Source organism: Maniola jurtina, chromosome 5 (genome assembly GCF_905333055.1).
Source record: "Maniola jurtina chromosome 5, ilManJurt1.1, whole genome shotgun sequence".
NCBI lineage: Eukaryota > Metazoa > Arthropoda > Insecta > Lepidoptera > Nymphalidae > Maniola > Maniola jurtina.
The window spans coordinates 12,127,996-12,151,591 of record NC_060033.1 but is presented as its reverse complement, the minus strand read 5'-3'; the positions used below and the strand labels follow the sequence as shown (position 1 = coordinate 12,151,591).

General features: G+C 37.8%; 2 protein-coding genes across 2 annotated transcripts; one reads left to right on the top strand and one right to left on the bottom strand.

Moving 5' to 3' along the window:
• Nucleotides 1–1,252: 1,252 nt before the first annotated feature.
• On the bottom strand, nucleotides 1,253–5,292 carry LOC123865796. Its single transcript, XM_045907031.1, has 2 exons — nucleotides 4,815–5,292; nucleotides 1,253–1,732 (listed from the first exon to the last, which is right to left on the bottom strand). The coding sequence occupies exons 1-2, from the start codon at nucleotides 5,178–5,180 to the stop codon at nucleotides 1,253–1,255; spliced, it is 846 nt and encodes a 281-aa protein (XP_045762987.1). The 5' UTR covers nucleotides 5,181–5,292.
• Nucleotides 5,293–5,943: 651 nt separating this feature from the next.
• Nucleotides 5,944–23,268, top strand: LOC123865527. The gene is made up of 24 exons (XM_045906603.1): nucleotides 5,944–6,123; nucleotides 6,660–6,814; nucleotides 7,410–7,550; nucleotides 8,093–8,174; nucleotides 8,614–8,709; nucleotides 9,284–9,501; nucleotides 9,890–10,115; nucleotides 10,708–10,823; nucleotides 11,400–11,648; nucleotides 12,027–12,178; nucleotides 12,792–12,922; nucleotides 13,644–13,729; nucleotides 14,923–15,084; nucleotides 15,947–16,135; nucleotides 16,499–16,614; nucleotides 16,918–17,039; nucleotides 17,500–17,859; nucleotides 18,161–18,309; nucleotides 18,768–18,903; nucleotides 20,327–20,423; nucleotides 20,894–20,977; nucleotides 21,253–21,356; nucleotides 21,756–21,858; nucleotides 22,732–23,268. The coding sequence occupies exons 1-24, from the start codon at nucleotides 5,991–5,993 to the stop codon at nucleotides 22,880–22,882; spliced, it is 3,558 nt and encodes a 1,185-aa protein (XP_045762559.1). The 5' UTR covers nucleotides 5,944–5,990; the 3' UTR covers nucleotides 22,883–23,268.
• The last annotated feature ends 328 nt before the right edge of the window (nucleotides 23,269–23,596 follow it).

The following is a 23,596-nucleotide window of genomic DNA, read 5'->3' as shown; positions in this document are numbered from 1 at the left end:
AAAAATTACATTCATTTCGAGGCCAAATTGATTCAATTTTGTGCTGTTTACTAACCCAACAACATACATTCAATATCAATCTAACCTTGGTTTTATCAAATTGATTTAAAACATATTTATCATTTATTTTGGTGCAACAATATTCCATAAGATTACATTTCAGATCAGTTACGTATATGTCACATAAGTTTGAAAACAGATTATTAATTACAATGACGACATTACATTTATTACTCCTACCTACAGCTACTGCGTCTTCTGCACTAAACGTCATATCTGTTTTAATTAAATCATTGTCATTACCAACTTTATCAGTAAGATCAATGGTATTTTCTTTTGTTTTTAACTGTTTTAAAACAATTTTTAATAATTTGAAACTCATTGTTCTTCTCACATTTATGTTTGATTTATGTGTCCTATAATTGTATTTTGGTTTACTTTCCCACAAAATCTCATCCATGAGAAGTTCATTGTCAAGATGTTTTATTTTCTTATGTAAAATGGCCATTTCTTCTAATCTTGTTGTGTACACTATAGGATTAACCATACGAGATGTTTCCAAGGTTTTTGAATCTGCAATAAAAAATTTCATTTATAATAAAGCGTAAGTGACGTTATAAGTTCACTGATGCTGTATGGAACTTATCCTGTAACTGTGTTCCAATTTTCGAGCTACGTTAGTGATATCATCATCATCGTGATTAACTCATCGCCGGCTCACTACAGAGCACGGGTTTCCTCTCAGAATGAGAAGGGTTTTGGCCATAGACTACCACGCTGGCCAAGTGCGGATTGGCAGACTTCACACGTCTTTGCAAATACTATGTAGAACTGTTAGGCATGCAGGTTTCCTCACAATGTTTTCCTTCAACGTTAAAGCAAATGATATGTAATTGCTTAACAAACATAGCGCCGAAAAGTTTATTTATGGATAAGTTTATTTTATTGATAAATAATAAATATATTAAACTATACTCTAAATCAAGTTAACGCAGTGCCCGGTAAAACCGACAAGTTCAATAAATATAAAAAAAGTGTGAAATTTGTTATCAGTATATACACCCACAGCTTAACTACTACTTAAAGATACTTCATAATGTACTCCACTAGGTATAGTCTGTTCTAATTACATACATTAAAGGGACATTGAAGGGACTTTTGTCATTTATTTTTTCATCTCACATAAAATAAGATAAATAATGCCTCAAAGGAATTGTTATGAAAAATTGTTATGATTAGAGGCTAGAGCCTATTAAAATAACTCACCTTGGTTGCTACGTTTTAGTTTTTTCTTTTCGGAAGTTTTTATCTTCTTAGTGCCTCTACGCTTTGAGTATTTCTTTTTACGCTTTTTTGTATATTCCATCTCCAAACAAATAACATCATCATCTGTTTCACTTCTAGTTTCGCTGCAATTTCCAATATCTTGCGTTTCGTCTCTAATGATTTCGCATAGTAAATTATTATCAGCCGTATCTATATTACTAGCTTCGCTGCATAAAACAGCATCTTGCATCTCACTGTTTATGGCTTGGTGGCAAATGACACCACCCCTACTTTCTTTTTCAATAACTTCAATATTACTTTCATCTGAATCTAATTCATCTTTAATAATAACTGTTTCTTCTTCAGAATCACTAGTTTCTTGTTGTTGTTCAACTTTTTTCTTTTCTCGTCTAAAGATGCGGTTTGAACTCTGTTCTTGCTTTCTGATTTCCTCATTTTCATTTCGCTGTCAAAAAATAGAAGGTATAAAACGTCGGTAGGTACTAATTAGATCAGAAAAAAAATCCTTAAATAATATTCTCATTATAATGAGAATATTATTTAAGGATTTTTTTTCTAAGAATTTCCGTCAAAATGCGGCCGGCCTTAGAGTACTAATCATAGAAATAAGATAACTAAGCATAGTAAGATGTGCTAGCTGCCTGCGGCACAGCAATAATATTTCTGCAGCAAGGACGAATCTTCTTTCATGTAAAATCGTCAACAACATTTTGGAACACACACGACGAATGACGCTTTATAGTTGTAGTATGTAGTTTCAAAGTTATATGGGCTCAAATTACTAACCAGCCCGCCTAATTTTAAAACTATACATTTCTACAGAAAAACCACAGATATTGTTTTGTAGAATGTGTCTGCAAAACACTGAGTTTTATTGGTAAGTATTCAAATGAGAACTAAACTACCTATGTTTGCTTGGTGCACGCTACAAACAAATTCCTTTTATAAGGATGATGAAGCCAAACAAGAGTAGGTTCGTGAGTTAGTGAGTTGCAACTCATTATGCGTCACATGGTTAAATCACACTTTTGAAATAATAAATTGTAGATGGAAGAGAACTAAACAGAGTATAAATTACTCAGCTAACGTATCATATACGTTTTTAGAAATATTTTCTATAGAATAAGTAGGTATTCTGGGGTTTGGAGGTTTCAAAAGCTGACAAGTTGAATGTTAATGAGCAAAAGTAAACGAAACCTGCCAAGTGCTGACTTGGCAGGTTTAGTTTACCTTATTAACGAGAGTTTATGATTTCATGAATTTTACATGGCTGCTACCATGTGTTTCGGGTGACGGCCGCCGGCCCTGAAGCACTGAAGCAGGTCAATGAGGCCACTGAAATGGACATATATGCAAGTTCGCTGGAAGAGGTGTGCCATACAAAATAACATTTATTTTTTTGCTGATGAGAAGCATGCCACACTGAGTGTACTAATTAAATTATTCTTAAACTGACCCTATTTTTACAGATGTCTCATCAGTTCATCACTAACATTTAATTCATATAATTGCACAATAGATTATGACAAAAAAATTATAAAATTTAAAATCAACTAAAAACGCCTCTGACCACCACATCAGAGGCGTTTTTAACAGAGAGAGACTACCGACAAGAAAAAAAAAGAAAAAAAAATCATTTCGTTCAAGAACGCTCACTGCTGCACTGCTATCAGTGCCAAAATGGCACATCAGATCGGCAATCGCAGGTCCAGTGTACTTATTGTATAAGTAGAGGCATGTCAAATAGCCCAGTTGCCAATGGCAACTTGCCGTGACAACTACAACTGTTTATCTCTTTTGATGTTAAACTCGTATTTAACTGCAGTGGAGTGAGTGTATAAACATTGCTTGGAATTTTTCTTTGTAATTCCTCAAAAGACTTGTCACTTTGTGATAAATAGCACATGAGGGTAGTTGTATATAAACAAATGTGCAGTAAGACATGATAAGTTTGATTTGGTGATGGTTAGAAAGTGTACTACTTCTACATGCTAGTTACTCTTTACTTCTATTAATGCTTTGCTATCATTATTTATATTACTATTATTTATCAATTAATGTGTAGCATTAAGGTGTAATTTTGTACTCAAAATTATTTTTTTCACTTTTTGATACATTTAACCAAAATTAAATCAATATGTTAAATAATTAGTGATTACTTACTTCGATTTTAATAAACAAAACTTATTATATTGGAAATAGTTAAAAATCTGAGAAATAATTTTAAGGTGCTTAACCTTGGGAAAATGTCACTGTGTGTAAGATTATAACTTCAAAAAGTTCAAATTTACAATCTGGAGATCAGTTAATAGACAGTTAAAATAATTACAAAATATACTGTAGAGTATGAAGTAAGAGAAAAACAAAGCTTCGTTAGCTCAACAGTTGAGGAACGGACTGAACTTCAAAAGGTTGGAGGTTCAAACCCCACCCGTTATACCCACTCCTGGCACAAGCTTTAGGCTTAATGGACCTTGGACCTTGGATTTAGGACTTGGGAAACTCTCAATTGTACGGAAAATGGTAAAAATGTCATTCCTCATAAATAGCATGTGATATATATCAAAATCATTAGGTATCCTACTTGTTTGAAGACATGCAATAGAAGAAAGTTTTGAAATATTTCTGTAGAATCTACTATAAAGCAAGTAAGTACGTACATAATATTATTATTTTTTCTATGCACATTTTGCCTACTGATATGAGTAAATGTTATAAAATAAAAATAAAAATATATATAAATGTATAAAATTGTAAAGTTTACACTGCCTGAGCAGTGTTTGAGTTAAATTACCTTAAAATACTAATGGCTTAACATTCAAATCACTCCCTGGTTTAAGTTAGTAATTTTGAAGGGGGATTTGTCAATATTCAGCAACTTTTTGAGTAAAAGAAAATCAAGAGCCTCAATAGTCATGTGTGCAGAATGAATTTACGAAAGATCGGCGGTTCAAACCCTACCCGTAGCACCTTCTCCTACCACAAGCCTTAGGAGGGAATATTAGTCATGTTAATGTGGCTATATTCTTTAAAAAAAAAACATTTGATACCTTATTTTTCTTGTATGACATCCCAACATTATAAATAATAACTATAATGTTGGGAAGTCATACATGTGTTTTAGCTAAGTGAAACTATGGCTGTCGGGTCAAGACTAGCCTGGGGGCTGTAATTTGGAGACCCCTTGTCTAGAGTATAGTGACCACTAAAACAATTGTTCTTAGTTAAAAATAAGTTACTATGAAAGATATTTAAGTACCTGTTACCCAATAGTGAGGTATTGATGTGGAAGTCAGACAATATAGATGGTTAAAAATTAAAATATTTGCTGTTGGGAGAAATCAGAAAAGTTATAATGGCCTAGCATTTGAACTAGTTGGCCAATATTTATCTTTTATCAATTTGCCAGACATGAAAAACGTAATGAATCTTGACTTACATTTGTGAATAAACAGAGCAACTGACTGAGAAATTTCACCTGAGCGAAGCCAGGCCCCTAGTTAGCCTTAAATAAAATACCTACTAACCTTTGCTTCTATCTCAGCTTTTCTTTTTTCAAGTAATTTTTCAATATACCAATTTTGTACACCAAATATACTAGCAGCCTTCTTAACAGTTGCATGAGAATTTGTTATAAAATACCGTACAATTTTGTCTTCCGTATACCCAGTCAATTTCGCTCCAGACTTTGTCGTCTTATTTGACATGAGGGATGTCAGATACTCTTGCACAACCTTCTCTAGGATATGTAGTGCTGGTTTTCTACGGTCAGGGTATCGTTTTGCATAGCACATTTGAGTTAATTCAAGTTTCTTTCCGCTGATGAGGTAGCACTGTATCATATCAGCACACTCTTCCTCCGTGTACGGTGAGCTGGTCGTGTCTTCTGACATTTTGATTTTGAGACTTACTACTTTGTAAAAACCAACATATAGTATAAAAACCGCGTAATGTTTGAGAAATAATAAGACACACAGGACTCTCCTGACGCCATGGTAATTCGTATCGTAACTCAAATGTCAAATAGCAGTGACAAATGACAATGTTGATCAGTGTTGCCAAGTCTTTAAAACCGTTTGTCGCGACGCCTTCGAAAAGTGGCCAGATTTTGCCATGCATAGAAGTCTCGTAAACTCAGAATAGAAAACCAATACAAAATAAATAATGATTTTTTTTTGTGTAATGAGACTTAATAGAAATAAAAACGAGCGGTATCAATAATAGTAACTAATAATGTTGTACATTTCGTTTAGAATTAATATAACTGTACCTTAATTATTAACTTACTTGAATTTTTGACCGAGGGAAGCGAGGTCTCTGACTCTACCAAGAGTGGACTCTACTTGAATGAGATAGCACTTGTCCGTCCATCCATCCGTCTGTAAGAGCCTTATAACTTCTGAATTACGGAACGTAATTACTTCGTAATACATGAGTTTTTGTTCTACAAAGATACGTCTTTTCAAAAACCGCTAAAAAGGCACTAAATATTTTTTGTCACTTTAATCTTAAAGAAAAAAGTCTTCAAAATATCGTCAAATCTAGCGACTAATTCGCTAAATTAGCAACACTGATATCGATTGTCAAAAATAGTTGACAAAAGAATGAGAATACGATTTTTTTTTAATTTCTGACGACTATGGATTCTAGTTTTTTAAGGTTTATAAGCTTTTAGTAATCAAGTATCTTCATATTACAGTGAAATGGGTAAAGCATTGGGCAAGCTGTGTTCAGCTTCACGCGTCCCGGCGGTGGGTTCAGTCCTTGACCGAGTTATCTCTCAACCTAGTAGCGAAGACCACACAGTTCTTTATAAACTCGCAGATTATAAAAAAGGTATGCAACCGTTTATTCGTTATATTTTAGTTAACTACCTACCTAAAATTTAAATTTTCTTATTCCAACTTCTTATTACAACTTCCTAGTTAATTTTAGTTCCTAAGAACTCGGAAGTTGTAATTTGGCATGGGTATAAAAATAGATAGAGGTGCATAAAATCTTTAAATCATTTTCTATAGGGTTCCTTAGCTCCCCTACATGTAAAGTGGGGTCAGTTTTTAGGGTTTCGTACCCAAAGGGTAATAACGGAGCCTTATTAATGTCACTCTGCTGTCTATCTGTCTGGACGGGCAGACAGATAGACAGCAGAGTGACAGACCCTTTGGGTAAAAACCGTGAATTTGTGATTACATCACAAAAAATTAAAATATATTCACGAAAAAATGAATGTACAATCACATTACCTAACTTGCAGTGTACCTAGTTACTACTTAAAAGTGTTATACGTACTTATTATATTATCATATACGATGGTACGGAACCCTTCGTGTGCGAGTCCGACTCGCATTTGAGCGGTTTTGTATTTGTTTTAGGTGGTTTACTACTAGAGACTTACGCAAAAGGTGGAATGGCTGCGGCAGAGCGGCTGATACGTGAAGAGTTTTCAGCATACATGTACGCGGGAGGTAGGGGCAGGGTCATAAATAGAGCAGAATATTTGAGGTGGAAGTTCAGGGATCAAGAGCAGGTAAATAAGTAGTTACTAAGTGTTCAAGCTTTTAAATACAAATACTAGTTTATGCCCGTGACGTCTACTCAAATTTGAAACCCTTATTTTACCCCCTCAATAGTTGAATTTTTAAACATCCTGTCATAGCGGATTTCTTTGTCTAATATATCTATTCTATATATATGTCTAATATATTTATTTATTCAGCTAGGTATCTGCATGCCAAACAGCCCGATCGGTCCAGTGGTTTGAGTTGTGCGTTGATAGATCAACCAGTCGGTCAGCTTTTCGTTTTAGTATATGTAAAGAAAAGATAATTGTTTTATTTTAAGTTTTATGATGTGGTTTGATGGGGTGGATCAAATGAGGTTTCATAACTCAACGGGACGGACGATTCCTATAAAACATGGATGTACCTAGCGCTTGATTTAATTGTTTTTTTTTTAATCACTGCCTGTACCAAATTTTACCAGCTGGTACTACCAATCGAGGCATCATTGTCCCCCCCCCCCCCCCCCCCGGTCCTCTGGCCAAATAGGAGGACCCTAGAGTACCTAGCACTTGATTGTTTTTATTTTATTTGTTTAATCACTACCTGTAGCAATCCTACTAGGTGGTACTACCAATCGAGGCATCACTGTCCCCTCACGATCCTCTGGCCAAATGGGAGGACCACACCGCGTGCTGGCAAATGAGCTACCGTGGTGCGCTCGGCGAGTCGCTACTACATGTGCTCATCATTTGCGATACTAAGGTACCTAGAACTCTAGATAATTTTTGGACTCCAGTAGGATAGGCCTTATTATAGATCAAAACAAAAATCCATATTACCTACCATATTCCATTCTAACTTTTATTATATAAATAATATATTATATTAATAATAAATTCTGTTTTTTTGTAAAATACAAGAAAATGTATACATAAATTAAATACATGCATAATCCTTATCCATACTAATATTATAAATACGATTAAATAGTTAGTCTTCTGTAGCGAAAGTGTGTTTGTTAGTCTGTCTGTCTTTTCACGGTCCATCCAGTTAACCAATTTTGATGAAACTTGGTACAGAGATAGTTTTCATTCAAGGTAAGTTTTTCGTCTCGAGAAACTTAGAGTGCCAACGTTTATTTCCCTTTTTGTGAATTTTGAGTCCAACTTACATCTTTGTTCCGTGGGAAAAATGGTTCATCGTGGCCTTCGTACTTATCACAGTTCTTACTGTAATTACACAAAAATTTCAATTTTATTTTGTTCAAAAGTATAGCTAGATACTTACCTTTGCAATCTTTCTAGATACACACACGGTTAGCCAGAACATTGGTAAAATGTTTTCCGAAACTTTCATTGGATGTCGTCGAAGGAGAAGAATACTTGGGTATGACGATAATTTTCTTTTTTTAATATACCTATTCTGATATAAGTTAGCCCTTGACTGCAATCTCACCTGGTGGTAAGTGATGCGGGCTAACCTGGAAGGAGTGTGGCAGGTTTTATTACACTCATACACCTTTGGTTTCTACACGGCATCGTGCCAAAACGGCTTTGCCGGTAGAGTGATAACTAGCCACGACCGAAGCCTCCCAACGAACCTCACCAGAGATTTAGAAATTATAAAAGTCCAAACCTCTGTCAGGAATCAGACCCGGGACCTGCCACTAACAAGAGCGTCACCACTGCGCCAGGAGGTCGTCAAATGGTTCATTTTTTTTTTGTAATTTCGATAAGTAGGTAACACGTGACAACGCGGTCGCTGGTTAAAATTTTAAACGTAACGGCATTTTACCACCATTTTTATTAAGTCCTATTTATTCCAGGTGCGAGTTCACTGCACCTCGCCATCGCATACAGCAATAATGAGCTGGTCCAAGATCTAGTCGAGGCTGGGGCAGATGTCAGTCAAAAAGCTATCGGTGAGTACCCTAAACTTGAATGATTGCAAGTTTTCTAAGATTAGCAAGAAAACAAAAATGCGAGGATACGAGTACTTGTTGAGTTGTACCTAACTACTATTGGAGGCTACTGAACTTTGTTTTTTTTTTGTTTATGCAAAAGACTGCTGAACTTATACACGCGCAGTAGGCAGTTTATCGATCTATATTTTTGATGGTATGAAGTACCTAAGGCACAGGAGTAAGGGGCTACAGTGGGGATGTTTATATATATGACATCGCACCACATCGATTCGTATTATCAACCTTTTTTTTAGCGGGCTTTTAGATAAGATCTGGAGTACCTACAACTGTAATATACATAGGCAGACACATTCCCTCCACTCTGGCCCAGCCTTCCTTTCTCATGATACGAACTGTACGAAAGCGAAACGAAACCTATCTTATACATCTTCTAGGGCAGAAATTCAGCATTTCTCATTTGAGGTGGTCGAGATCTTTAGAACTCAGACGTAAATTTAAATGTTTATTTTAGCTTGCGATTTAATCGTATTTTGTTTGAATAGCTTACCTCATACTTACTTTGTACAAACAGGTAGTTTCTTCCTACCCCGCGACCAACAAAAAGTACCGCCAACACGTCAGACCAACTACGAAGGTCTTGCCTACCTGGGGGAGTACCCCCTTGCCTGGGCAGCGTGTTGCGCCAACGAGGCAGTGTACAATCTGCTTCTGGACTCAGGGGCCGATCCAGACGCTCAAGATTCGTTCGGGAACATGATACTGCATATGGTTGTAGTTTGTGATAAACTGGTATGATTTTCATAAAACACTCTTTTTTTTAGCGGCTACAAAATATGTACCAATTAATAAATTAGGTTTAGTTTTTACTCAGTAAAATCTGAAAACCGTGAATTTATGATTACATTACACACAAACAAATTGTTTACTAAATCATATGTAGATGGCGCTGTCTATAATTAACTTGCAGTGTTGCACATAAACGTATCGTGTACGATGATATGGAACCCTTCATCTACGAGTCCGACCCGCAATTGATCGGTATTTTCTTTCTTTGTCTTTTTGATGTCTTAGTTTTGTCTTTCTAATCTTTCTAATATAAAGGGTAAATCGGTAGGCACCTTATTTTACAACTCGCGAGAGCTTTGACAAATCCAAAATTAAAAGGCTTTGTTTTTAGGATATGTTCGGTTACGCTCTTCGACATCCCAAACTCCCGGCAAGCAATGGCCGACTCAATAAGGCTGGCTTTACACCACTAACGCTAGCCTGTCAACTGGGCAGAGCATCCGTGTTCAGGGAGATGTTGGAGCTGTCGTCCAGGGAGTTCTGGAGGTACTCCAACATCACCTGCTCTGCTTATCCTCTAAACGCGTTGGATACTTTGTTGCCAGATGGGCGAACAAGTAAGTGCATAATATATTACTTAGTTACTTCTTTCATATAATAGTTATATGGACTATTTATATAAAACCCCCAAGTGGATTGACTTAAAACTTTATTTGCGCATGCGCAGCTGTAATCACTAGAGACTATTAAGATAATACTTTCGGATATTTAAAGACTTAGACAGAACTAAATTTTGCTCTATTTTTCCAAGAAAATGCGTGCTTTGACAAATAATTTGCGGTGAAGACAAAATTTAACATGTTTTTTTTTTTTTAATTCACTATAGGTAAGCGCTTGACCACAATCACACCTGATGGAAAGTGATGATGTGGTCTAAGATGGGACGCGTTTACCTAGAAGGTGCCTATTCACTCTTGTTTTAAAGATACCCGGATTGTAATTGGTAGGAAACACAGATCGCGGGAGAGTATTCCAAACCTTAGCCATGCGTATGAGGAATGAAGGATGAGGAAGATGTTTTAGACAATCATGCTTTATCCCATAATCGACTTACATTTAAAAAAGGACTAGGTTACTGGGTAAGGTTAAAAACTAATGATACCTACTCTAAACTCTAAAGCTCTACAATCCACTAATAATGTCTTATAGATTGGAATTCGGCGTTGTTCATCATTCTGAATGGCACGAAACAAGAGCACTTGAACATGTTGGACGGAGGTATTATTCAGAGACTGCTGGAGGAAAAATGGAAAACTTTTGCTAGGGTAAGTGGAGTTTAAGGCAAACCTTAGAACGAGTCGTTCTTGGATAAAAAAACCGAGTTAATTAACATTAAAAAAACATCATCCATATATCCATTACTGTACCTACTACCGATGTTATAACCTTGCAAATAAATAAGCCGATTTAGAGAACTGCTATGTAGTTCCGGGCCTGGGACAAATGAAGTTTATTCAAGAGGACACTCCACACCTGGCCACAATCTCTATTTTCTAATTATGCACCTACAATAGACACACTGATGCATCTTATAGATTCTGGAGCTATCGTATACAGAGTGATTACACACTCTTTGCCCTTTGGCCTAATATGCACCGAATAACCATCGAGGGGTCTTCGTGGGTAGAATTTTTATACTTACCGCCATTTTAAGAATTTTTATTGGTCCAACAGTATAGACAACTCTTTCTGCTTCATATTCCTCAAAGGATTGTAACTAATCCCTTTCCATTAATTGCGAAATATTGTTCGGAGGTATCTTCGGATAATATGCGATGGGCTACAAAATCCTTCCACATTACCTGCGGAAATGATTTTACACAATTTTTCGTATCTTACAGACAAAATTTCTCAAAAGGCTCCTCATATTAATGCTCCATCTCCTGCTACTGTCCGTCTCGGTGTACCTGCGCCACAGCAGCCTGGAGGCCGACGTCCACCCCGACTGGGGGCTGGAGGTGAACGACGCGAGATCCGGCATTCGCCTGTCCACCGAACTGGGCACGATCATCAGCACCCTGTGCTACATTATACTGCAGCAGGGCGATGAGATTAAGAATCAGGGCCTTATCGCGTATTTTAAACAACTGGTGAGTTAAAGCTATCGACTTTTTCATTACAGGATAGAAAGGCTTACATTTGACGACGATGATTATCTTATCCAGGAAAGCAATGATGAGGGCTAAGTTGTGACGCGCTTGCCTAGAATACACTCTTGCCGTAGGCCGCCCACTACGTTATTTGTTTCAAGTTGTTTAGCATCAAATTTATGTCAGCCGCAAAATACTATCACAAACTTAAAAATGGGAATATACCTAAAATATTAATTAGAATCTAGAAATACAAGTTGATTAATTAATATTGACCTGTTCAAACTAAAGCTTGGTCGCTCTTTTAAGAAATCAAATTATGAGCTTGCAAATCAAACAAGGGAGCATTAAAAAGATTAAAGTCTTTGTATATTTCAGATCCACGAACCAGCAAAGTTCATATTTTTAGCATCGAACATTCTTCTCTTAGCATGTATACCAGCTCGACTTAGCAGAAAAACCACACTTGAAGAAGGAATACTCATCTTCGTGTTGCCAGGGTCGTGGTTTCTACTTATGTTTTTTGCTGGGTAATATCTCTTTAGGTATCAATCAACCAATCAATCATTCTGCTTATATCCACTGCTGGACAAAGTCCTTTCTAAGAGCGTGCCACCATACACGATCCTCCACCTTACTCATCCACCCACTTCCGTCCAGCCGGTTGGAGGTCGTCCCATACTGCGCTTTTGGTATACCTATCTTTCTACTTGTTAAACTTTACTAAAGGCATCCAAAAGGACATTTTTGTAAAGGCGAATCGATAAAGCTTGAAAAGACCTTTTTAAACGCCATAGAAGGCGGATTGTCGCGAACTAGCAACAGTCCAAGTTCATCTACCTCTACTGAACCAATGAAGTAGGTATGACGTGTAGAAGCCACTGCCAGGGAGATGAGTATGAAAATCCCGGAAGGGTCTTGTCGCATGATGCGGGTGCTATCGATGTGATGACAGACATACTAATTCCACTAAGGCTGAGATCTATAGAGCGTACTTTGATTATGCTCAGATTGAAGTTTCAGTTAAAACGAGACAGATTTATGCCAGTGATATAGAGCGGTCTCGTTTTAACAGTGTCTTAAGTCTGAGCAAAATCAAAGTGCACTGTATAGATTTCAAACGTAAAAGTTTTTTGTTTCCAGGGCAGTGAAGTTGACCGGTCCATTCGTGACGATGATCTACAGCATGATCACGGGGGACATGTTCACGTTTGGCATCATCTACTGCATCGTGCTCTTTGGCTTCTCGCAGTCTTTCTACTTTTTATATAAAGGTGAGTATTATAAATTATATCTCACTTTGTATGTGTTCATGTTCATGTTTGTGTGTGTGTGTGTGTGTGTGTGTGTGTATGTTTGTTACTGCTTCACGCAAAAACTACTGGACGGATTGGGCTGAAATTTAGAATGGAGATAGATTATACCCTGGATTAGCACATAGGCTAATTTTTATCCCGGAAAATCAAAAAGTTCCCACGGGAATTTTAAAAAACCTACATCCACGAGAACGAAGTCGCGGGCATCAGCCAGTAAGTCCATAAAGGTATAATGCGACATCTTCGGAATCTTTGTGCTACTGGACAAGTTAATTTTTTATTTATTGACTAAGAGCTGATCTCCGCGACTTCGTTCCCGTGGATATAGGTTTTTAAAAATCCCGTAGGAACACTTTGATTTTCCGTGCTCAAAAGTAGCCTATGTCCTTCCCTGAGATACAAGCAATCTCTGTATCAAATTGAATCGAAATCGGTTAAACGGATGGGCCGTGAAAAGCTAACAGACAGTCAGACAGATACATACAGACAGAAAGACGAACACACTTTCGCAATTATAATATTAGTATGGATCCTATGACTTGATTATTCAAACACCTAGTCGCCTTCTAGCAGGCTAGGGCATCGACAGTTTTACTTAAACCTGCTTGCGGTATCCCTTATGGGGTAATCTGTGTATAGCACAGTACACACGTTTCTTATATTCACTGAATTTTTGCAGGTTTTCCCAATGTACAGTCAACTTTATTTTCAAGTTACCCAAGCACATGGATGGCACTGTTTCAGATTACATTGGGCGATTACAGTGTACGTATGAATTAATTATAATCTGACTTAGACCGTAGGTAGGTACTATTTTAATAGTAAAAAACCTAGCCACGCTGATCTGTTTCATTCGGTATTTAAGTACCTAAATACATTAATCCTATTTCTGAGAGATTAACCTAAGACTTATTATATTATACATAGTAATTAAACCATCTAGGCACCCTCTTTTTGTCTTTTTCTGATTTTTTTAGTAAGTTTTTAAATTGGGCTTTATTTTTTATTTATTTTAGGTTTCAGTACGCAAAGAGGTAATTTATTAGTTTTGGGTAAAAAGGGAAGGGTACATATTGAGTTATTTGTTCTTTAAACTGTACGTGGTCTGTTTAATGTTTGAATTTGTGCACCTACCCGCAAAGAACAGCGTGGCAGGTTTTTTGTCGCCCATTCTTCCTTCGTCGTATGTATATCGTAAATGTGTCGTTGTCATAGTTCCATGTATTAGTTTTTAATTTAGGTACCCACTTAGTATTGGATTGGTGAGTTTACTAAGAGGTTTTCTTTATTGTGGTGGTTGGCGTTAATGGTGGGGTATGGTAATGTTTGTGGCACGCAAAAACAATCGTTGTGAAGGTTTGGCTTTCTGTAAACGTACCAACTAATATTATCAACGGATGAACATTGGCGTTAGGTAACGTAAATGAGCACTCTATGATATACCTAGTCTATATAAAATTACGTGTTAAATACGTAATAATTGTTAAACACTTTTAAATGGGTTGTTAAAGCGACTAACTGAGAAATGTTACGAACTGAGAAGTGAAGGTGATGTGTCTGTGCACAGGAATTGTACTTTCTTACAGCACGGGAAGCGAAACTTTGACTGTCGAACTAATAGTGCGGCGGCAATAAATACTCCCGCTATCGCGCCTTTCTTCGTAACACCAAATATAGGTCAATAATTATATCCCTAAACCTGAACTGACCTGAACAACTTCAAGGTCAAAATTCCTTTCTATCTGACGCCAACTGTAGTTGGAAATCATTACATTTGTTACCACAAACAAACTAACTTTAATGATAAAAAGATGAGTCACCCACGACTTACCTAAAGGCATTATGACTGGTCTCAATTTGATTCTTTCTTGGGTTATTCTGCATTCGGCTCGAAAGACCAAAATATCTCCTTTTCATAAAGCTTAGTTATTTCATTTAAAAAAAACTTATTTGAACAGTACACGGACCTGAGTCAAACCACGTACCCGAACCTGTCGAAGACTGTGTTTGCCTTGTTCATGGTGTTTGTGCCGATCCTGCTGCTCAACATGTTGATAGCTATGATGGGCAATACGTATGCACACGTCATTGAGCAGTCCGAGAAGGAGTGGGTCAAACAGGTAATTATTAATTAGTGACTCAAGAATCAAGATCAAACCAGAATCCAAATTGTCACTATTAGGTATCGTACCTAATAGTGACAATTATCGTAGCGCAGTATGGGACGACCTCCTGCCCGCTGGACCGATCACCTGAAAAAGGTGGCGGGGAGCGGGTGGATGAGGAAGGCGGAGGACCGTGTTTGGTGGCGCGCTCTTGGAAAGGCCTATGTCCAGCAGTGGACGCTTACAGGCTGATGGATGGATGGATGGCTGGAGGTATCGTACCTAATACGTAGGTAGGTACGTATTAGGTATCGTGTAGCTACCATACCATACATAGCCTAGCAAACTACCATATTAGCCATTTTACCATAGCCATATTGACAAAAAAACTGCCTATTTATTTTTATCTCTAGGTTTCTATAGGTATGAGTACTGGATAGTATAAAGAAATTGGAAGTTTATGGTAGGTAGGTACAAGTACAAGCTCTACCTTTCCTGACTTGAGTACCTACCTATGACAAACTGAACTTGTGCTATTTCTATAGACACCAATTTCGGCAAAATGTGGGTAGACCAACTAAATAAGTCAACAAGAAAAGGAATTTTGAGATCGTTCGTGTTTCACAGACTCAAAAAGTTTTTTGATTCTTGGAAACAGGACGATAATAAAATTGCGTGTGAACTCTTAAAAAATCCTTTGGAACTAATTGAGGCTAGTTTATTTGCTGAAACCATTTAGAATCAAATGAGATGTTACTATATCTACTACTGATAGACTATATAATATACTGATATAGTAATGTATTATATTTTCCAGTAGAGCACTAGGAACCACAAAAAAATCTCGTAAGTAGGTACATTTCGGCTTCTATTTCAGTGGGCTAAAATAGTAGTGTCATTGGAACGATCGGTCTCTCAAGAAGATGCTCATCGATACCTCCAGGAGTATTCAATAGGACTGGGCCCGTCTGACGACCCTCGGTACGAGCAGCGAGGGGTCATGGTCATCAAGAGCAAAGCCAAGACCAGGGCGAAACAGAGGAAAGGCGCTTTGACTAATTGGAAGGTAGTTGGAAAATATTTTTTTAGAAATTGAGGAAAATGCTAAGTGTTTTTATGTTCATGAATATAATCCTACCGCGCACCTTATCTACCCTAGAAAAATCCCAGGCATTAACTTTGATGTTTTCTGGGATTTATTTGATATCTTGGGATGGGCTTATAGAATTTCTTGGGAAGTGATAAATAAGAGGAATCGGGGTTGAAAAACTGCAAGTAAAGATATAGTTAGTAGGCACCTAGGTATATTAAAAAAGGTTATGAGGAAAAAATAATTAATAAGACACCTAGCTTAATCTAGGTAGGTACATAACAGGTTCTGGCATTAGCAGATTCTGACCCTAAATGCTCTTACACTTACCTTTTATAGCGAGTCGGAAAAGTAACAATAGCAGAACTACGTAGAAGAAACATGAGTGGCGAAGAGTTGAGGCGTCTCATGTGGGGACGAGTGTCTATATCTACCCCTACCAAGGCACCCTTACAGTAAGTTAGCTGTACATAATATACTAGATACCTAGTTAGGCGTAAATACTTTAACTTACCTATGCATCACAAAAGTGAATAAAGAATGCACTGGACTTTGCACTTGGTTTGCTCCAGGCATCAATTCTCAAATAATAGTCTTACTTAGTAATTTTATAATAATCCCGTTCAAAGGACCAATTATTTTAATTTTTTTACAGTCCAAAGGACCATTTTACTCCCTTATTACGGTCATGATTTAAACTTTATATAATACACAAATGATAAGTAGAGGTATATTTCTTAGTATATTCCGATTTATAGATGCATGCCTCCACCAGAGCTGGTGGGTTCATCAGAGGCTCCGAGCACGGGCGTGGGGCCGGCTCTTTCATCGGCTCTTAACGTCATGGCTTTTGCCCATGACCTTGACCTAACTAACACTGGTTAGTATCGAACGGTGGCGTACATGACAATAAATAACGTATGTAGGTATTTTAAATGGTGAAATCACTTAGAGTAGGTACATTTGGCATCATGATTGAACCTGCACAGTGGGTGAATTATCAATCTATATTTTGTGGTAAGAAGGAAGGTGAGACGCTACACATTGGTACCCACGTGACAACTTTTCGCTTCGCATTCTGGAAACAGCTACATTCCTGCCACTGTGGGTCCAGAGGTCTTTTTATTTCCTAACACCAACTGTGTGGAAAAAATTACGATAAAAAAGCAGTCTCTAAAGAAAGACCATGAGGAAAAACGGAAGAGATGGAACGCGCTTGCCCTAGCTCAATAGATAGGGTATGATTTTGATCTGCATTAACAATATTCAGTTTTCATAAGTATCCTATATCACTCTCGCTTTATGGAGATAGGAGACTAAAATAACCAATTTTTTTTTAGCTTCGGAATTACAAAAACAGCCAACACCAGATCTTCTCGTGAATGGTGTAACACAAGCTACAGGTGTCTCCAATCAACCTCAGCCGAAGACAAAACAAATCACTTCTCCAAACCAGTTGAATGTCACCTTAAACCAACCACCATCGAAATCCAGCTTGGAAATAAACATGCCCACGACTGGTCCGACGAAAGTGCCCACAACTGCAGGTCAAACGAAAGCGCCCATAACTCCTGGCCAAATGAAAGTGCCCACTATAGGTCAAGTTGGTCAAACTGCTCAAGGTCCCATGCCAATAGAGGTTTTAGGAATGAGTTTGTCACCTCAAGATTTACAGAAGGCGCAGAATATGAATATAATGCGTGAGTTATTGTTTTGAATAACAATCCTTCAGTTATTACCTATAATACAGTTGGAGAAATTATATAATTCAATATTCTGTTTACAAAAATGATAGGTATGGGTGTAACTATCTACTGTATATAAGTTCAACAAAAAATAAACGTTGTCCCTATCTACTTTCTTAAAGATCTATAGTAGTTATGTACCTCCCTATTTGTTAATTTATTGATCCGATTTCGGTTACTATGGTTTGGGCTTTAAATAAATAATTGATGTAAGAGGAATCCTAAACCTTCTGTTTTAAGATGATTTATGTTTCAGCACAACCAAGCGAAGTGGTGTTCAGAGATTACCTTTGGGAACTGGTGTCTATAGAGGTAAAGGCAGGTCCTGATAACCCAGAAGTGAGGACCTTAGCGGAAAAGGCGGCTGATCTCACAGAAGTGCCGGAAATTGACATCAATGCTACGGTAAAAAGTGTGGCCATTCATATGGGCAAAAATACACTGCTTACCTATATTACGTATTGAGTGTGTTTGAAATGGCCGGGAATCGAAATGCAATATTCACCGACTAAATTACTACTAATGAATTAAGCTGGCTACTAAGCCATTGACATTATTGATCTTTAGGTAAAACTGGTAATCACATTAGAAATATCTACATTCTAAAGTAGACACCTTTGTTTAGGTAATAAACTAGAAATAACGAAATTGCAGCCACAGCGGTCCACATTGTTACCTACTCAAGTGGTGGTGGTAGGTACTTAGCCAAAGTCAAAATGCTCTTTACGAATATGGTACCTACCTACTAGATGATGTCTCCTCGTGCCTCAATTTTTTTTTTACCAAACTTACCACCTAATTCAATTTTATTTGCGGGCCAGGATAAAAAACTTGAGAACTAAAAATTGATTTGATTTTCGTAGGCCGCTGCAAAATCAGCACGTTTGGTTGTCGCGGGCGCGGTGTCTGGTCTGTTCGGAGTTGCTGCAGACTTGCCGCCGCCTGACGCAGCTTGGAGACGAGATAGACAAGAGCACACCGACAGTGATCCTGTATTAGGTAAAACTTTTTAAGGCCGACTCATACCAAGCACGTACGCGTGACATGCGTGAATCCGTAGACATAACTGCACGCATTACGTCTACGTGAACGTTCATGCCATGCCACGTCTCATACAGTTCCATACATTACAACGCAATGGTTCGCGCTATGTCTACGCTTACGCAGCCTGTGTGAACGAGCTGTAAATAATGTCCTCCCGAGTCCCGACCGAACCACAGCGGCTCCACAGAAAGTAGGCATCTGTGTGGAAGATAGGTACATTTTTTTTCTTGCTCATAAAGTGCTGAGCCAGCGTAGTAACTACGCCACTGAGATTACAATCTAGCCTATGACTGAAGCTAATCACACTAATATTATAAAGCCGAAAGTTTGTATGTGTGTGTGTATGTTTGTTACTCCTTCACGCAAAAACTACCAGACGGATTTGGCTGAAATTTGGAATGGAGATAGATAATATCCTGGATTAGCACATAGGCTACTTTTTATCCCGGAAAATCAAAGAGTTTCCACGGGATTTCAAAAAACCTAAATCTATGTTAATGTTGTGTAATGTTGTGTAATGTATGTTTTCTATGTGCTAATCCAGGGTATAATCTATCTCCATTCTAAATTTCAGCCCAATCCGTCCAGTAGTTTTTGCGTGAAGGAGTAACAAACATACACACACACACATACAAACTTTCTCCTTTATAATATTAGTGATAGGTAGTTAAGGTACTTAATAAATCTAAGAGTCGGTCTATTGACTTATCTTAGTTTTTAGTAAGTTTATAGTTAAACAGTAAAATGGAAAATTGATGTTACGTTACGGTAACAACGTTTAATTAAATAAGCGTTTCGAATTAAGCACAAAGTTGTGTTTTTTTTTATTCTTGTTAAAATACTTCTTACTCGACCCCACGAGTCCCTGAGATTGGTGTAGGTACTGCAAGCGAAAGCTATATCGGCTGTTGCTTTCCAACATCATTTGCGTCAGAATTTACAATTACTGGTGAATAGGCACCTTCTAGGTAAACGCGTCCCATCTTAGACCACATCATCACTTTCCATCAGGTGTGATTGGGTCAAGCTTACCTGTAGTGAATATTAAAAACCTATTCCATTATTGAACACGCGTCGACTAAATGGCGCCAGGATATTGATTGCATCTTGGCGCTACTTGGGCTGGAGCAGACGCTGGTGTTCACTGTACAGTACAACCAAATTAATAATGCGCATAGAAATCTTCGTCACTGTTCGGCAACGGTCGTATGATACACATGATATTGACTCCTATTTGTTTATAACAAGGTGCAAAATGCAAGTGCATTGTTTAGGGCTCTTACGATTCAATGATTCGGAATATCTGATCGGATCGGATCTGCATGCGCATTATTAATTTGGTTGTACTGTAATTCCTTTCGATTGGACTATATTTCAGACTCAGTGATACTGGGTCGGGCGGCTCGCGCTCGACGCGCACGCTCGGCCTCTCGTCGAGCTCCACCACCTCCGCCGCATCTTTACGTGCCCGCCAGGTAAGAGATGTCCCCGTGCAATATTTCTTTGACTGACAATAATAATTTCAAAATCTTGGACATCCATACTAATATTACAAATGCGAAAGTGTGTCTGTCTGTCTGCTGCCTTTTCACGGCCCAACAGTTTAACCGATTCTGACGAAATTTGGTAGGTACAGAGTTAGCTTATATCCCGGAGACGGACATAGGCTACTTTTTATCCCGGAAAATCAAACAGTTCCCACGGATGCATGGATATATATTTTTAAATTTTTTTAATACAATTGTTGAAGAAACAGCTTCTTCATTTTGTGAAACAATTGTCTACCGTCTTGTAAGTAGTTAATTCCACCTTTACCAACATTGCACAGAATAAAATGTGTAATAGACTAAAATAACTACCTAGTTACGGCTAGGTACGCGCGTCTAAGCTCCACTATGTAGGTGCGCGTAACACCTTGTCTGAACGATGAACTTATATTTTCTAGGTCTATGTACTTTGTGGCATCAGAAAGCAGTGCCGTTGAAAGCGATGTGCCTATAGAAGACCAAATCAGTTCGGGTAACAATTCGTAAGTTCTATTATTCTCAGAAACATAGTTATAATAGATTTTTAACTTTTGTAAGGGCATGTCCAAAATTGATTGCGGAATTTTGTTATAAATTATAATAGATTACACCCACTCCCACAAATGATTTTTGGACCTCCCTATATTCATTATTTTATGTAGGCATTCGTCAAAATTCCCGCGTAAAGAATCTGGGTGGTTGATTGACATGAAAACTACCTAGGTAGGTACCTACTGTGCTTCTTTGCTCGCTTATTTTCACTCATGATTTTTTTCAGCGCATTAGGCGACATTCGCGACGAGCGCATGAGAGCTGCTCGTCCATTGTGCATACAACACGCTACTGGACAAGTTCCAGTGGAGCATTCTTTGTTTATAGTGGGTTAGTATTGGGTGGCTATTTACTAGATAACTAGGTAGTAGTGTTTGTCTCTACATTATAAGTTATAACTAGGCAATTCCTTATTCCCGATGCAAAGTGTGCAACAACTCATTTACGGTGAGATCTGTTTTTTACGCTGACAATTATTAGTAGTTAAGCCTTTGATCTCACCTCATTCACCCATTGACAGACGATTCTATATACGACTACTTTTAGGTATTTGTGTAATGGAAGTCGGCTTGGCCGATTAAATAGTCTATTCTTTAGTGACTGGATCACACCTACCTTTATCTCAAAAACGTAAAAAAAAATTAGGGTAGATCTGAAATCAGCGACGTAAAAATACTAACGAAACTGTTCAAAAAAAGTTGAACTATGCCAAAAATTCGTTCCTGGCAGGCGCGGGCAGCGGTGCGGAAGTAGAGAGTGCTGCGCCAACGCAATCAAAAGTGGGTAGCAAGAAACCGAGGCCGAAAACAGCCAGACCACGACGCAGTAATAGGTGAGTAGGACTTAGGGGGACATCTATAGAGCCCAGCCTTTGCTTAGATCTCACCATTAGTTTTGCCAACTAAGGAAAACATAACTGTCAGTGCAGGTAGGTATCTACCAGATATTTCTAAAATAGGTATGACCAAAACCACTTACCACAAATTATTTACTGATATAAAGGTACAGCAAGTCACACTTTTAGCAAAAAAATAAGGTAATTCGTACGAGAACGAATCAGCAATTTTAATGACAAGTTTCTCTCAACACCTCGTCGATGTTCTGGATAAACATACAAACATGTAAAGTGCCTACGTAGTACGGACCTTTTTAAATTCAGATTCAAGTGAGCTTGACAACGATTTCACCTGGTGGTAAGTGAGGATGCAGTCTAAGATGGAAGCGAGCTAACCTGGAAGGGGTATGGCAGTTTTCATTAAATCCATACTCCTTTGGTTTCTACACGGCATCGTACCGAAACGCTAAATAGCTTGGCGCCACGGCTTTACCGTTAGGGCGGTAACTAGCCACGGCCGAAGCCTCTCACCAGACCAGACATTTAGAAACTATAAAATTCGAAACCCCTACCGGGAATCGAATTCGGGACCTCCCGCTAATAAGACCACAGCGCTTACCACTGCATATTCGTATGACACTAAGGCCGCAAATACCTACTGCCTACTCTGTTGTGGTGTGATGCAACTAGCAAGGCAATTTGGCACGACAATCAACCAATCCAAAGTGCGCCCTCAGGTGCAGATTGCGAGTCTCCTTTTCTAGAATGTACACGACTTCGTTTGCTATTTACGACATCCTACAACACAGTAATGATGTATTTGCGCCTTTAGTTCAGTAGGCTGCAGGTTATATTTTATGTATCTTTCAGGATATCTCCGGTTCCAGAGACAGGAAGTCCCCTAGAACCCTGGGCGACGGCTTCCCTGTCCCGGTTATCCCGCCTGATCCAATCCTCCAGCAGTTCCTCCGTCTCAATCAGCTCCCGCACCTCTCCAGAAAGTTCTCCTCAACGGTATTGAAGCTCTCTCTATCCCAGTCTAGATCTAGTTTCTCTCAGTAAAATACTAAACACCAATTAGTTAAGGGCACCTTAAGTATTAAGCGATGATTTTTGGACCAAATACCTACTAAACATTGAATGTTTGGACTGAGTTTGATGGACCAAATACCAAAACCAACTTTTTGATGTTTGAACTTGGTACATGGGCCAAAGGTAAAAACACAACAATTAAAATTTAAGGTGCACTTAATTTTAATAAGCTTTTCCGAATGCAGCAAGTGGACGAATATGAGAAAATTATATTTCCTATGTTAAATAATATGTTAGAAAATTTAAAATGTTGACTACTTGTAAGATTACACAATTTCAGTAACAATTTTAAGCAATAAATAAAACAACTTATTACTTTAAGTTTTTTATTGGATTTCGTTCCACGTGAAAATCAGGTAAAAATCATAGTTTTGGGCAATGTGGCAAATTCTGTTTTACACAATGTAATTAAAATGACAGGTCTAAATATATTGCTATCGCTTTCATGTTTGGTGGAAGGATAGCATTACATTTAAACTTATCATTTTAGTTAAGAGATTGTGTGAAACAAAATTAACCACAATAGAGATAATCAAAGATGTAAAGTAAAGAGATGTAAATGCAAAAAACCAAAGTCATAAATAAAATATCGAATCACTGATGTAAAGTTCATAATTTCCTACAAATACAATAAATATATTAT